Source organism: Pristis pectinata, chromosome 19 (genome assembly GCF_009764475.1).
Source record: "Pristis pectinata isolate sPriPec2 chromosome 19, sPriPec2.1.pri, whole genome shotgun sequence".
Taxonomy (NCBI): domain Eukaryota; kingdom Metazoa; phylum Chordata; class Chondrichthyes; order Rhinopristiformes; family Pristidae; genus Pristis; species Pristis pectinata.
In genome coordinates, this window is record NC_067423.1 from 41,114,648 (window position 1) to 41,131,265 (window position 16,618).

General features: G+C 39.8%; 1 protein-coding gene across 2 annotated transcripts in view; it reads left to right on the plus strand.

The window, feature by feature from the left end:
• plxnc1 (plexin C1) overlaps positions 1–16,618 on the plus strand; it is a 144,885-nt gene that overhangs the window by 84,017 nt on the left and 44,250 nt on the right. For both annotated transcript variants that reach the window (XM_052034240.1, XM_052034241.1), the window contains exons 11-17: positions 6,742–6,829; positions 10,486–10,547; positions 11,333–11,472; positions 12,022–12,210; positions 14,853–14,943; positions 15,101–15,292; positions 15,392–15,547. In XM_052034240.1, coding sequence (XP_051890200.1) covers positions 6,742–6,829; positions 10,486–10,547; positions 11,333–11,472; positions 12,022–12,210; positions 14,853–14,943; positions 15,101–15,292; positions 15,392–15,547 — 918 coding nt within the window. The remainder of the gene's footprint in view (positions 1–6,741; positions 6,830–10,485; positions 10,548–11,332; positions 11,473–12,021; positions 12,211–14,852; positions 14,944–15,100; positions 15,293–15,391; positions 15,548–16,618) is intronic.

Here is a 16,618-nt window from a genome sequence, read left to right on the forward strand (position 1 = left end):
AAAAAGATAAATGTGTGGTAAAAGTTCAAATGAGGATAAGGCCAACTTTTCTAAGCTGAGATATGGTTTAGCAAAAGTGGATTAGAAGCAGCTTTTGAAAGTAGATTAGTGTGAGATCATGGAAGACATTTATGGACAAGATAGTGAAGGTCCTGATGAAATATGCTCTCAGTATGGGAAAAGAAGAACTCCCCAAATATTTACCCCTTTGGATATCAGGAGCATACAGGATCAGGAAAGTAATACTAAGGGCTCTGCACTGCAGAAGGCAGAGAATGAAAAAGGCAGGGGTGAACATAAAAAAGAAATTGAATAGGCAAAGTGGATACGTGGAAAGATATTTACAGGTAAAATCGAGGAACAACCTAATTTGTTTTATAAGCAAGTTAAGGGAGAGAGGATATCAAAAGAATGAGAAGGACCTATTGGAGACCAATGGAAATCTGAGTGTGGAGGCAGAAGTCCTGTAAATAGATCTAAACAAATACCTTGCACCAGTCTTCAAGGAAGGGTTTATCTAATCCTCTTTTTTTCAGGGTAATAGTGACTGAGGACTGAAAAACTAGTATTAAAAAAGGGATAGACAAAGTAACTGTAGACCTGTCAGCCTAATCTAGAGTGTTGGCAAGTTATTTGAAAAAAAAATGAGGAACTGCATAAATCAACACTTAAGGAGGAAAAAGATTAATAACGGACAATCAGCATGAACTTGTTAAGAGAAGACTGTGTCTGACTAATGATTGAGTTTTTTGAGGAGGTAGCAAGTTGGGTCAATGACCTCTACATGGATTTAGTAAGGCAATTGACAAAAGTCCCATATATCAGATTGGTCAGGAAAGTTAAAGCTCATGGGATCCAGGGAAACTAGCAAATTGGATTAAAAATTGGCAGAGAGTGTTGGTTGATAGGAGGTTTACTGATTAGAGGGCTACGTGGAGCAGGGCTTCACAGGGCTCAGAACCAGCTTCCTTTTTGTGGTATATATCAATGATGATTTAAATGTTGGAGGCAAAATTTAAAATTTTGTAAATGACACCAAAGTTTGGCAGTGTGGTTGATAATAGGAAGGAAGTTGTAAGCTGCGGGAATATATCAACAAACCAGTTAGGGGGGCACAAAAATAGCAGATGCAATTAAATGCATCTGGGGAGGCAAACAAAGCAAGGGAATACATGATAATTATAAAATAAAGTGTACTGTAGGGGAAAACTGGATGATGGAATTTAAGTCCATAAATCCCAGAAGGCAGCAGAATAGATGGCTAAATTGGCTGAGAAGGTATACTGGACAAATCATAGAATAGGAGAGTAGAAGAACTTGTGAGAAGTGAATAAAGTACCAATTAGGCTATAGATAGAGCACTGTAACGGTGTGAAATGATAGAGAGGTTGTGGGATGACTGACAAGTGTGTTGCCAGGGCTGAAAATTTTTAATTGTTAGCAAAAATCATCAAAGCTGGATTATTTTTACTTTGGAACAAAGGAGAACGAGGGGAGATTTGACTGAGGTCTATAAAAGTATGAAAGACGTAGACAGAAGAAAGAGTAAGGATCTGTTTCCCTCAGCAAGGAGGTCAATAAACTGGGCTCATGAGTTTAAGTTATCTGAGAGAAGAATTAATGAGAACTTGAGGAAAAATAAAGGATAGTGGAAGCCTGGAACACTGAAGCAGAAACTCCCATCATATTTCCAAAAAAACAGATGACCACTTGAAAAGCAGTGAAAAGAAGGCCAGGGACCAAGAGGTGGGGAGCCTGATAAGCTTAAGAAGATTTTTTCCCAGGTATGGGCATGCGGAGTTGGATAGCCTTCTCCTGTGCTATAAATTTCCATGATTCTTTGAGAAATAAGGGAGCATCTTAACAGTAGTGATCACAACAGAATAAGACTTGGCTAGGAAATCATATATGGCAGTGACAAAAGATGATGTCATAGGTTAGAACAAAAGAAATTTTGAGGAAACTAACAAAGAACTGGAGAAGTTAAACTGGAAAAAAATCTTGAAAACAAAGATAAGAAAAGAGATAGAGACGGGGAGAAAGAAATCTTTAGAAAAACTAATCAAGAAAGGTCAAGGAATAGATTTGAATAAAAGCCAAAACAAGCAAGCTAATGTACAGGTACCATGGATAAATTAAGGACTAAAGAAAAAATTGATTTAAGGAGCAATACACACAAAATGTAATTCAAAATAAAAATACCACAGATGCTGGAAAACTGTAATGAGAAAGAACAGGCTGAAACAATGTTTCAGGTCAACTGAGCAGAACACAGGGAGTGACAGAGGGAACAAAATGTAAAGTCTGGATGGTGGGGGAAACAAGAGAGATTAAATGACAAAAGTGGTGATGGAGCTCAGTGGAAAATGTTGGTAAAGGTAGCAGTGAATACCATAGATAAGTCTTCAGGTGAAAGAAGAAGACAAATAAAATCAGAAAGGCAAAACAACTGCAGATGCTGAAAGTCTACCTGCATTTGTATCATCAGCAAATTAGCTAAAATACACTTGGTCCTCTCATCAGAGTCATCATTATAGATTGTAAATAGTTGAGGTCCAGCACTGATCCCCAAGGCACCTGACTAGTTGCTGCTTGCTTGCTGGCCTCAAAATAATTCATTTGTCCTGATTCCCTGTTCTCTGCATCCACAACAGTGTATTACTCTGAATGCCATGACCTCTTACCTTGTGCAGTAACCTTTTATGTGGTTATCATATACCATTTAGTATTCCAAAGGCACTACATCTATTGGTTCACCATCATCCACCCTGCTTGTTACATCCTCAAAGAACTGTAATAAATTTCTCCACCATGAATTTGTCTCTTTCATGAAATCTTGTTGAATTTTCTGGATTGCATTAGGATTTTCTAAGTCACCAACTACTTCCTTAATCATGGATTCCAGCATTTTCCCTGTGACAGATGTTCGGCTGACTAGCTTACAATTGCCTACTTTCTGTCTCAGCTTGTTACATCTGCAGTTTTCCAGTCTGCCAGGACCTATCCAGAATTTAGGGAGCTTTGGATGATCACAAACAATGCATTCACTTCTTCTGAGGCCACAAGCCATCAGGTCCGGCAGACTTTAATATCACTAGCTTGTCCAATACATTTTCCCTAGTGATATTGATTGTTTTAAGTTCCTCCCTGCCTGTTGCCCCAGATACAAAATACTTGTTGTTAATAATCATTTTCTTTTAGTAGAGTTAGAATACCTAATTGTCTGCTTTATATTTCATAATCTATTTCCACCCACCTTATTAAATATTTATTCATCACTTGCAGCTTTCCAAAATTTTCCTCATCTTTGCAAAAATATATGCCTTTTCCTCCTATTAAACATAAGAATCAAGGAAGGAATAAGGAATCAAGGAATATAAGAAGAAATAACATAATGTCATTCAGACACATAAATAACAATCAGAAATTGGACTAGGATAGGGCCAAATGACAAGGAACATAATATCATAATTCAGGATACGGAAATTATTGAATAACCACTGCAACTCAGTTTGACCCAAAACAGAGAACAAAATTCCCTTTCCTCCTTTCAATAATTCTTCTTGCCAGCTTATTTGGAAGTAGTTGAAATATTCCTTGATGACTATCATATGATTGCTTCTTACCTTGATTTGTCCACAAATTTCCCCCTCTGATTCCCTTCCACCATTTTATGGTATACACTCAGTCCTCGCTGTCTATGAGGGTTGAGGGCACGACTTTCTGTGAATAATAAAAAAAGTGGATATGATTAAGTCTCACTTCTTTCTAACCAATACCCCCTCCAAATAAATATAAAACATTCCTGGATAATGTTTCAAACATATTAACATTCATTAATAAACATTTAACTACCTAAAATGAAATGATATTAGCCAACAAACTACTTCCACCCAATGTATTGATACTTTCAAGCAGTGATTGATTTTGAAACCACAAGTTGCTGTATAAACAAAGACCCCTCTCTATCCCAACAACACACAGCAGGGATCCACATGACACAAGTGTTCTGGAAACAAATCATGGTATTCGTACAGACGATGATTGGTCCCTCAACATGTACACGTATAAAGATATCTTTGCTTGAAGAAATTCAGAATTGGGCTTGGGACCAACCTTGCATGTATGCGGATCTACTGATAGCAAATCAGTGGATAATGGGGATTGAGTATGAATTATTCCTTAATTTAGTTGTTAGGTTCCTTATCCTTTGATTGAAACCACATAGATGCTGTGTCTAATTAGCTGGCAATGACTATTTATTTTCCTACAACCATTATTCTATCTACTCTTCTATAGATATAGCTACTCCACTCTTCGTTTTAAATGTTATTTATCCTGCTACATTATTTGACCTTCCTTTTGCCAAAGTCACTATGTTTCATTTAACCCTGCTGTATCCAGATCCTCTCCACAAAATATTGTTTTGGTTTGTAAAAATATTGTTGCACCAATAGACTAAATTGTTTTCAGCATTACATCAAAACGATACCCATCCATGACATTCCTATTCCCTTTCTTTACTTTTGTCATTTATTCTCTTGTTGTGAATCTTCCCAAAAGCAGTTTTTCTGTTCCCTCCCTCCATTTTATTAGTTGAAGTTCTACTTTACAATCCTGATAGCCCTTTCTGCTATGGCCTGGGTTCAGGTGCTGCTTCCCTGACTTCCAGTGCTGTTAACATCATTCCATGAAATGGGACCCTCCTTCCCACACTTCCTCTTAACATCATGTTGACCTTTCCAATCTGTTTCTGCCTTTTTCCGATCACCTATCCTTAATCATTAGCAAATTGATGGAAAGTAGCACTAACAGTGCTATCAAATGGCATCGACTGGCCATTACCTGCTCCCCGATGTTTGGTTGGTGTTTTACAAGGACCTCTAACAGCCTTAATCCAAGTATGGACAAAAGAGCAAAACTCCAGGGTGGGCTGAGACTGACTGCTCTTGACTTCAAGGAAAACTGGAGAAGCTGAAGTCAATGGGAATCAAGAGGAAGACTCTTCACTAGTTGGGAGTCGCAACTTGCACAAATGGTTGTAGTTGTTGGAGGTCAATTATTCCAGCCCTAGAGGTTTGCTGCAGAAGTTCCACAGGGCAGTGACCTATGTTCAGCTGTCAAGAAATCCATCTACGTCAGGCTTGGACAATAACTCCAAGATTTTAATTGTGAAGTCCTGCTTTGCTATTTGGTTCTTGTACCTCTTTAGCAGGACTGCTTCTCTAACATTTCCTCTATTCTTCATTCCAGTATTGACCACTATAACTTGATCCTTCCCCATCATTTTCCAGATTTTTCTAGATGTCTGTACCCTTGTACCATGAGGCAATGTTCCTCTGGACTCTCTACCTTGACTGCAAAGAATAGTTGCCTAAAAATTCAACTGACCATTTTGGTGTCATGTGGTGTCACTCCAGAAATTTGACCAAGGCATCTCCACAGTGAGTCAGCCTTAAAACTCTGATGGGAACTTTTGCATTATGGATCATTTCTGATGCAATTTATCCCTTGGAGCATTGTCGAGTAACCTAGACTGTGTTGTCCTGGGACCAATCATAGTTGAGTGCCCCCGGATTATCTGGTCTTTCCAGGGCAATATTGGACTGGGTGCCCTTCAAACAATCAATGCCAAGCTCCTTCCAATCACCCGGACTGTCATCCAACCATCAGTGTTGGGTGTGACATTAACCACTAAAAATACTAAACAGTCAAAGGAATTTGGGTATGAAGTTTTACTTCGTGGAATCTCCCCAGGTTTTCCCCCAGCCTCCCTAGCCTCTCTTTATATTTCTTCCTCACTGTTACTATTTGGTTTAAATTACTTAGCACCTCCTTCCCCTCCCTCCTGCAGAAAATTCCCGCAAGTACAAAATTCCTCCTGCCGTATCATTTTTCAGATGCTCCCAGCTCTGCATGAAATATATTTCAAGGGCTATAATCACGGTCATACAACAGAGAAACCGGTCCTTGGAACAAATGAGTCCATGCTGTCAAACACACTAATCCCATTTTATTCTCCCCACATTCCCATCAACTCTCCCCACATTCTACTACTCACCTACACACTCAGGAAAATTTACAGTAGCCAATTAATCTATCATCCCATTTATCTTTTGGATGTGAGAGGAAACTGGAGGAAACCCTTGTGGTATGTGAACTCCACACAGACAACACCAGAGGTCAAGGTCAAACTTGGGTTGCTGGAGCTAGCAGCAGCACTACCAGCTGTGCCACTGTACTACCCAGTGCTGCTGATAATGTGTCCAAAAAGTAATGTATTTGGTCTCCCAAATAGACAGGGTGACCTTGTCAAAATCAGGAACAACTCTATAGTGGATTTGAGGAAATGTGTAAACTTACCTCTGGGTCAGTGTGACTCACAATACATGGAAACAGCAAAAAAAAATTCACAGAATATTAGACTGATGAGCTGCTCATTGTACTAGAGTTTAGCACATTTGGCTCCTGCCTATTTGTTGCTGACCCTCCTCTGTACTGTGTTCTGTCCTATAAAGGGGTTTGTCCACTTTCTATGATCAATTGCAGTAATGTTTGCAGCATTAACAAATCTCTTTTCCAAAGGCTGAGGGACCTGTTTTGAACGTGTCAGTAATTCCGATGGAATTCAAGATTTTTGCCGTTTTAAAAATAAACGCACAAGTTCACAAATGCTACATGTGGTTAATTCAGCATCTACAGTCTCTTGTGCCTCTAAATTAACACTGTTTTCAATTGCAGTTTGAGGATGAAAGAAGGATAATTCCTGTGAATCTTGCCCATGCTACAAATCCCAAAAATATTATTGACAATCCAAACAATATCACAGGTAATTAAATGTTCATTGTTTATACTTTCCTCTTTAAATACCAATAACAGTAATGTGGCAAATGTTTCAGACCTTTCTGTGGTGTTAAACCTCTGGTGCTTTCTATAAAGAACATCTGATCCATTAGATTCATGTTGGATTATAAATTGAGACACTCCCATGTGGGTTTTAGATTTGTAGAATAGCTAGCTCTCGTAGCAGACTCATGACCCCATGAAAACAAATCTAATTTGTATCCATGTTCCTCAACATATACAGCTTAGAATCAGAATTTTACTTTATTGATTACATAAAGCTCAGAGGAGTGAAACTGGTATCAGGCAACAGTACAAGGGTGGCAATAATGAATTAATGTTACACCCATGCAATTAACATTCCCATGGCTTTACTGTCTGTGACTGTGCTCTGGGGTAAGATGGAAGATGAGGGTCATTGACCTGAAGTTATGTTGACATAGACATAGAAAATTACAGCACAGTACAGGCCCTTCAGCCCACGATGTTGTGCCGACATTTTATCCTGTTGTAAGATCTATCTAACCCTTCCCTCCCACATAGCCCTCCATTTTTCTGTCATTCATGTGGCTATCTAAGAGTCTCGTGAATGTCCCTAATGTATCTGCCCCCACAACCTCTGCTGGCAGTGCGTTCCACGCACCCACCACTCTGTGTGTAAAAAAACAAACCTTACCTCTCACATCCCTCCTATATCTTCCTCCAATCACCTTAAAATTATGCCCCCTCATGATAGCCATTTTCACCCTGGGAAAAGGTCTCTGACTGTCCACTCGATCTATGCCTCTTTATCATCTTGTACACCTCTATCAAGTCAACTCTCATCCTCCTCTCCAAAGAGAAAAGCCCTAGCTCACTCAACCTATCTTCATAAGACATGCTCTCCAATCCAGGCAGCATCCTGGTAAATCTCCTTTGCACCCTCTCTAAAGCTTCCACGTCCTTCCTATAATGAGGCGACCAGAACTGAATACAATACTCCACGTGTGGTCTAACCAGAGTTCAATAGAGCTGCAACATTACCTTGCAGCTTCTGAACCTAATACCCTGACTAATGAAGGCCAACACGCCATAGGCCTTCTTAACAACCCTATCGACCTGCGTGGCAACCTTGAGGGATCTATGGATGTGGACCCCACGATCTCTCTGTTCCTCCACACTGCTAAGAGTCCTGCCATTAACCTTGTATTCTGCCTTCAAATTCGATCTTCCAAAGTGTATCACTTCACACTTTTCCATGTGTTCAAATCCATCTGCTACTTCTCAGCCCAGGTCTGCATTCTATCAATATCCTGTTGTAATCTACAGCAACCTTCTACACTATCCACAACACCACTCACCTTTGTGTCATCAGCAAACTTACTAACCCACCATTCCATATCCTCATCCAAGTCATTTATAAAAATCACAAAGAGCAGGGGTCCCAGAACAGATCCCTGTGGAACACAGCTGGTCACCGACCTCCAGGTAGAATACACTCCATCTACCACCACCATCTGTCTTCTATGGGCGAGCCAATTCTGAATCCACACAGCCAAGTTTCCCTGGATCCCATGCCTCCTAACTTTCTGAATGAGCCTTCCATGAGGAACCTTATTAAACACCTTACTAAAATCCATGTACACCACATCTACTGCTCTACCTTCATCATGTGCTTTGTCACATTCTCAAAGAATTCAATCAGGCTCGTGAGGCATGACTTGCCCCTCACAAAGCCATGCTGACGGTCCCTAATCAGCCTATGCATCTCCAAATGCCCATAAATCCTGTCTCTAAGAATCTTCTCCAGTAATTTGCCCACCACTGAAGTAAGACTCACTGGTCTGTAATTCCCAGGCTTATCCCTACTCCCTTTCTTAAATAAAGGAACAACATTTGCCACCCTCCAATCATCTGGCACTACTCCTGTGGCCAGTGAGGATGCAAAGATCATTGCCAAAGGCACAGCAATCTCTTCCCTCACTTCCCGTAATAATGTTGGGTATATCCTGTCCGGCCCCAGTGACTTATCTATCGTAATGTTTTTCAAAAGTTCCACCACATCCTCTTTCTTCACATTGACATACTCTAGCATATCAACCTGTTGTATGCCATCCTCACAAATGTCAAGATCTCCCTCACTGGTGAATACCGAAGCAAAGTATTCATTAAGGACCTCCCCTACCTCTTCCGACTCCAGACACGTTTCCTCTTTTATCCCTGATCGGTCCTACCCTCACTCTAGTCATCCTCCTATTCTTCACATATGTGTAGAATACCTTGGGGTTTTCCTTAATCCTACTCACCAACACCTTCTCATGCCCCCTTCTAGCTCTCCTAAGTCCATTATTAAGCTCCCTCCTGGCTACCTTGTTAATCTCCAGAGCCCTGTCTGATCCATGCTTTCTACACCTTACGTCAGCTTCTTTCTTCCTCTTGACAAGATATTCTAAGTCTCTTGTCAACCACGATTCTTTCACTCTACCATCCTTACCCTGCCTCAATGGGACAAACCTATCCAGAAGCCCATGCCAGTACTCCCTCAACAACCTCCACATTTCCACTGTGCACTTCCTCAAGGACATCTGTTCCCAAGTTACACTCCCAAGTTCCTGCCTAATAGCATCATAATTCCCCCCTCCCACAATTAAATACTTTCCCATATCGTCTGCTCCTATCCCTCTCCAAGGCTATGGTAAAGGTCAAGGAGTTATGGTCATTGTCTCCAAAATGCTCTCCCACTGAGAGATCTGAAACCTGATCAGGCTCATTGCCTAGCACCAGGTCCAGTATGGCCTCTCCTCTAGTCGGCATGTCCACATATTGTGTCAGGAGTCCTTCCTGGACACACCTAACAAACTCTGCCCCATCTATCCCCATTAAACTAAGGAAGTGCCAATCAACATTAGGGAAGTTGAAATCACCCATGATAACAACCCTGTTATTTTTGCAAAATCTTCAAAATCTGCCTCCCGATCTGCTCCATGGACAGTAAGCTGAGGTAAGAGGCATGAGGGAGATCGTTAACGGTGATTTGAGGTAGGATAGAGACTGGAGGTCATTGACTGTGAGCTGAAGAAAAGTGGGTGGTGAGAGTTGCTGTTGAAGTGTTGAGGCCATTTTGCACAAATTCCAAAAAACAAGTTCATAACCCTCCACCCCAAAGTCAATGCCTTGGTGGAATCAATATTGTTAATGACAGATGCCCCTTTATTACAACCTGTAACCTGAATCTGCTGGTTGTTCCACACACCTACAGGTTCAATAACAGCTTTTTCTGCCATTAGATTCTTGAACCAATCTGAAAAACCTTAACACTACCTCAGAATATTTTTTTCTCTTTCTCCATCTTGTTATGTTTAATTTGTTTATTTTTGTACATATTAGTAATGTATAATTTATGTTAATTTAAGTTTATGTTAACTTGTGTTTGTCCTCATCTTGTAATGCACTGTGCTGTAAAAAGTTAATTTTCATGGCATTTATACCATGTATATATGCCTGTGACAACAATAAACTTGAACTTGAAACTTGTTTAGTGCTGTTAAAATAGAAGTATGCATCTTAGCAAGTTTTGCACCTTAACCTTGATTACTGAAACTACAGCTTTCTTTCTTTTACTGTGTTCATGCACTCCCATTGTTAATTTTTTTGTTTTAACAGTTTACAGTTGTGATGTTCAGAAGCCGAATTGTGTTTTCTGTACACCAGAAAGGACTTGCATGGTAAAGAATATTGCTTTTTATTAATGTTTAATGTTGGAATTGTGTAACTAAAACATTGATTGGATCTTGCATTTTGTTGTTCACGTGAATGGCACAATGTTTATGAATGAAATGAAATTAATACAAATTTCAGTTATCCCAAGGCAAAATACTAGGAACTGGAAATGAAATAGATTCTTGAAAATAGTCAGCAGGTCAGGCAGTATCTGTGGAGACAGGAACAAGGTTTCAATACGACTTTTCTGATGCAGGATCATCAACCTGAAATTTTAAACCTTTCTCTTTCCACATATAACGTCTGCCCTCTTGAATATTTCTAGCATATTCTGTTTTATACAAGGTTTCATCAATCTGTGGGAGGCAAAATACTTTATCTGTTTCTCAATATTCTGTAACTCCATTCTTCTTTTTCTTGTGATTATGGGGAGGGAAACCAATATTCATGATCCTAGAAGGCCCCACTTCTTTTCTTGCAATCCTTCTCCTGTTGACATGTCTGTAGAATATTTTTAGTTCCTTCGTCTTTTCCCATGATCTCTCTTTGCCTCTCTTATTTTCTTTTCCACTCCCACTCTGAAATTTATGTAATCAGCCTGTTTCTCATTTATGTCAACAACTTGTCATCTGTCACATACATTTTTCTGCTCTGTTTGAGTCTACTATCGTTGGTCATCCATAGAGCTCTGGCTTTAATTTTCCTACCCTTCTTCCTGATGGGAATCAACCTCAATTTTATAAACTCTGCCACCTAGAAATGGTAATAAAGAAAACTCTTCTTTTGTCAGGAAACAATTGTTACATATATAAATCCAAACCGGGTGGCTTCATCTGGAAGGAGCACATTGAGCATTATTGGGTCAGGGCTAAATGTTGGATTGAGTGCTGCACTTTATGTCAGTGGAATGGCTGATCACATTACAGACAAGTAAGTGAAAATAGTCACAAACTATGAAGAATAACTGATAATGAATCTTTTTGAATGGAGTGAACTTGTCAAGATTTAACAAATGTAATATTTTTAGTCAAAGTTGAGGTAACCAGATAAGTTTGTTTAAAAACATGAGAATGAATTATGTTTATATCATCTGTTAGATTTAAAGTTTAAAACAGGCTTGATTGTCCATTGGGAACCTTGCATTGTTGGAAATCATCACTTTGTTTCACTTCATTATTACAGATCTTCCTGCATTTAGGCAGCTTCTGTGTCATGTTCTGTCACAGGGTCTGCACCTTAAATGTCAACTTTCTGTTTTTGAGTTTTTTCAGCAACTTCTGTGGTCTGCCTATACTGCCGAGGAACAGTTATTCTTAGTCCTAGACATGCATTTCTCGATTTGCAGGCATTTAATGACGGCCAGGTGAATTTTTTCCTTCAGCAACAGTCCTTTCCCCTCTCAAGCACAAAAATGTTACAAAAACAATGAACTTGGCATGATAAAAGAATATTGTGTTTTATTAACATTTCCTCTTCCAGATCAAACAATTGCACTATTGAGAACAGCACATTGGTGAAATGTGTATTACCAGAGGCAATCCATGGCAAGAAATCTGTGTGTCTGTTGTATGATTCTGAAAGGGACTGTACGGCTAACAGAACTGCTTTACTGGAGTATGTCATCAACAGCCGTGTTACAGAGATTCGCCCAGCAGTATCGTGGGTTCGGTATGTATGGCAGCAACATGGGGAAGGGATGACATGGCAATGTTACATTTTGAGTTGTTTCAAATCTTACTCTGGGCCTTTTGTACCTTGGAGGGGGATGATGTGAACACTCATGTCAAAGATCACAGTCAGGTTGAGAAAGTGAGGAGGGATCGATCACTGTCGTCACAATCACAAACTTGTTATTGGTGATTTTGATCACAGCTGTTTTGGTGTTGTGGCAAGGACATGGATTTGGGAAGCCACAATTTGCCCAAGGGCTTTGGAGAGTAAAGGGAATTTGGAAATGGAGCAGAAGTTTGCAAGAATTGAGGAGGCAAGGGTAGTTACTGAGGAGAGGTCACACAATAACAGAAATAAAAAAGGGGACAGACTAACTGAGAAGGGAGAACTGTTAATGATATTAGCTCATACGGGGGTCAAGCAGAGAAGCTAGGTGGTAAGCGGTTCAATGGGAATAGGGCTGAGGGGCAGGTGGGGGGGGGGGTCTTATGGCTGTAGAGGACAATGCAAGTTCGGAGCTAGGAAAATCATTATAAGTTTCTTGACCTGACTCAAAGAAGGGAAGCACCAGATTGATTTGTCTGAAATCCAGATCTTAATGACTAAGTTTGTGAAGTCATCCAACTTGTGTATGGGGAGGACCTTTTCCCACCTACCACATCCCCAACCACCTGATGCCAGATTCACTCAGGAGCAGCTCAGCTGCCTGAAACAGCAGTGGGGCTGCTTCATGATGCAAACTTGGGATCTAATTTTTGTTTTATTCATTCTGTTGCCTTGGATAAGATGGTGGTGGGCTGCCTTCTTTAATCATTGAATGGTGAAGGTACTCCCTGTATGCCATTGGTTGGGATATTGCAAGGATGATATAGTCATCAGTATTTAAATCTAATGCACAAACAGGCAAAGTTCAAGACTAAGTTCTGCTTAAATGTATCCAGCGTTTGAGCAATGGAATCAGTTTCAATTAAACAAGCCACAATGCCCTAAAATCTGACCACAAAACGTTTCTGGATCCAGGGTTTGCAGTGCAAGGAAGAAAATAGTAGTTAGTTGGAGCATTCCTTTCAGCTCCACGGATTTACTGTAGGGCAAATCCTGGGATTGGTCCTAATAGCTTCTCCTTTACTTCGCTCCCCATCAGGCATGGCTGAAGGCCAGCTGCAATAAGGTCCCTAACAGATCATGAGAACGTAAGAAACAGAAGCAGGAGTAGGCCATTTGGCCCTTTGTGCTTACTCAGTAATTAAATAAGATCATGGCTGATCATTTACTTCAACACCACTGCCCTGCACAATCCCCAGATCCCTTAATTCCCTAAATATTTTAAATATCAGCCTCTGTACTGAATATTCTCAGCACCTTAGCCTTCCTGGGTGGAGAATTCTAAAGATTTACTACCACATGGTAAAGAAGATTCTGCTTTTCTGTCCTGATTGCCCAACTCTTTATTTTGAGACTATGACTCCTAGTTCTAGATACCCCAGCCAGGGGAAGCGTCAGCTCAGCATCTATCCTGTCAAGCTACGTAGAATTCTGTATGCTTCAATGATACCAGATCTGATTCTCCAAAACTTGAGTACTTGGGTCACGTTTCCTCAATCTGTTCTCATATGAGAATCTCACTACTCCAAGAATAAATCTGGTGAACTCTCTGTATCACATATACAGCATATTGTTAGCTAGACAATATTTCATGTGCAATCGTGCCAGTGCCCATATTATTGAAGTTATCTTTGTTCTTGTACTCAAAACCCTTACAATAAAGCAAACATACCAATTGTCTTTATAATTGCTTGCTGTAGCCATATGTTAACTTCTGTTGAGTCATGTACAAAGACACCTTTATCCCTCTGAAGACCAACACATTTCAATCTCTAATCATTTAAAATTAACCTACTTTTTTACACTACTAAAATGAAAGCCTTCCTACATCCTCTTCACTGCCCACACTGCATCCAGGTTTGTTTTAATCACTAAACTTGGATATATTGCATTTGATCCCTTGATATTGATTGTGAACATCTCAGGCCCCAGCTTCAAACCCTGCAGCACCACTCTAGGGATGCCACTTCCAATGGCATTAGGCTCAGTGCTGGGTGTGGCTCAGACCAACAGCTGCCATGGTTGGTACCATTAATAGTCATTTTAAAAATTCTGCCATTCTGGCAAGTTAAGTTACTCCCCATGCTGTGTGCTAATTACTTTTCAACTGAGAGCTTTGATTATTTTACATAAAGGCAGTTCCATTCACCCATTTAATTTGGACTTCCTAATGTTTATTTATTGGAAATTTCTGTTCATTGTCATTACATTCTTGACAGAAGTAAGACAAAATCAAACATTACACTAACCCCTATACAGGAGGATCCTACTGTCAAACATCAGACCCTAAGCTGGAAGCTACAACTGTCAAAGATGAATTCTGTGTCAAATAATGACCAACGTTACACAGGGGATCCCATGTCAAATATCATCCACTACACAGGAAGATGCCACCTTCAAATATCAGGCTGACCTACACAGGGAAATCCCATTGTCAAACCTCAATCTCACTATGTACAGGGAGACCTCACTGTTCTTTACTAATATTTATCTGTTGTTGAAGTCTTGATTTCTCATTTCTGTTCTTTTTACAGTGGAGGCCGAAGAATGACGATAAGTGGCAAAAATTTAGATGTGGTTAAACAGATGCAGATGTCATTGACTGTAGATCAAAAGTCATGGATTGTGAGTTCATTTTATCTTCAGTGATTGATCCATCCTGTTCCTGAGTGATGCATTCAGGGTGGAATGATTGATTCTTTAGATGATGAAATTACAATTTACTTTAGAGGTGAACTCCTTTCCATTTGTTCCTTATTAATGCTGTCTGTTTGTCGTATAGGATTGTTCAGCTAATAACGGGACCTGGATCTGTGAATCACCATCTATCAGAAATGGGATTCCAGGCAACTATTCAGTATCTTTTCTCATCTCTGGATCTGAGCAGCTAGTCCCTCTGATGTACCAAGAGAACCCTAAATTTTACAACTTTACGACGACTGCCGATGAGAAACAACTCCTGATAACTGTGATGGTAAAAAGTATTTCATTTCCTCACAGGCTTAACTCCTTTGCTCACTTGTTTTGAGACACTCCCTAACTTGTTTCTCTATTTAAATTATTTATTTTACAGCGAAAGGAAGACAATTTACAACTTTCCAAATGTGAACTTAAGATTTATGTTCCCAGGAATAAGGGTGATCCATTAGAATGTAACATTACAGAAGTGATGAAAGACAAAATAAAATGTGTATTAAACACATCTGACACTTCAATATCAAAAATAGAGGTATGTTCATGGGATGGGTGTTTCTGAGTTATTTTAATACTGAGATCAGTTCTTTGTACCACACTTTATCAAGGATGTAAGCCTCTGAAGAGGAGAATTACTAGAATGAAAGCCGAAGAAAGTGCTTCCACTGCCACAAAGTTCAATAAGCAAAGTACACAGACTTAAGGTAACCACCAAAGAACTAGGACTTGTCAGGGATTTAGAATTTTTGAGTACAATGAGTCCTGGTTACAATGGTGGAAGATTGAATGTTAACTTTTAAAAGGAACTGGATATCGTTTTGAAAAGAAGAACTTCTTAAGGCATTAAAGGAAGTGCAACAGAGTCTGTTGGTGGCGCTTGATGGACTAAGTCATAACTTGGCTTTGGTCCAGGCACTTTTCAATCTATTATTTACCACCCTTTAATAAGTCTTTTACAATACTGGCACAAGTTTAATCTTGATTTTTAACTGTGAAAATGACCACCAGATCTAAAGCCTCTGCTAATGGTAAAGGTAGTGGAGACCAACCTACTTTGGAAGCTATTTCTAATCTGGACAGAAAGTTTGATCGGAGCTTTGCCGAATTGAAGTTTATTTTAAAAGACATTGAAGAAAAACAAAATACTCTTATCCAGGAGAATGCCAAACAAAGGCAATTAATTGCTGAACTCGACCAAGCTGGTAAAGAGAGAGATGCCAAACTCCACTCACTTGAAAAAGCCTTAATTACGACCAAGCAAAACCTGGAAAAGCAACAACAGAGGATCATTGACCTGGAAGGACGCAGCAGGAAGAAAAATTTAAGGATCATCAATTTTCCAGAAAATATCGAGGCTGGTAACCCTACGGAATTCTTCTCTAATCTTTTGGTCGATGTTTTTGGTTCTGAAATGTTCCCTCTTCAGCCCATTTTGGATAGGGCTCACACAGCATTAAGATCTAAACCTGCTCCGGATCGAAAACCTCGGCCAGTAGTACTGAGATTTCATTTTGTCAGCATCAAGGAACTCCTGATTTGTACCACTCGTAGACGTGGAATGATTCAAGTTATACAATGGAAGTTTCGAATCGTTGAAGATTACACC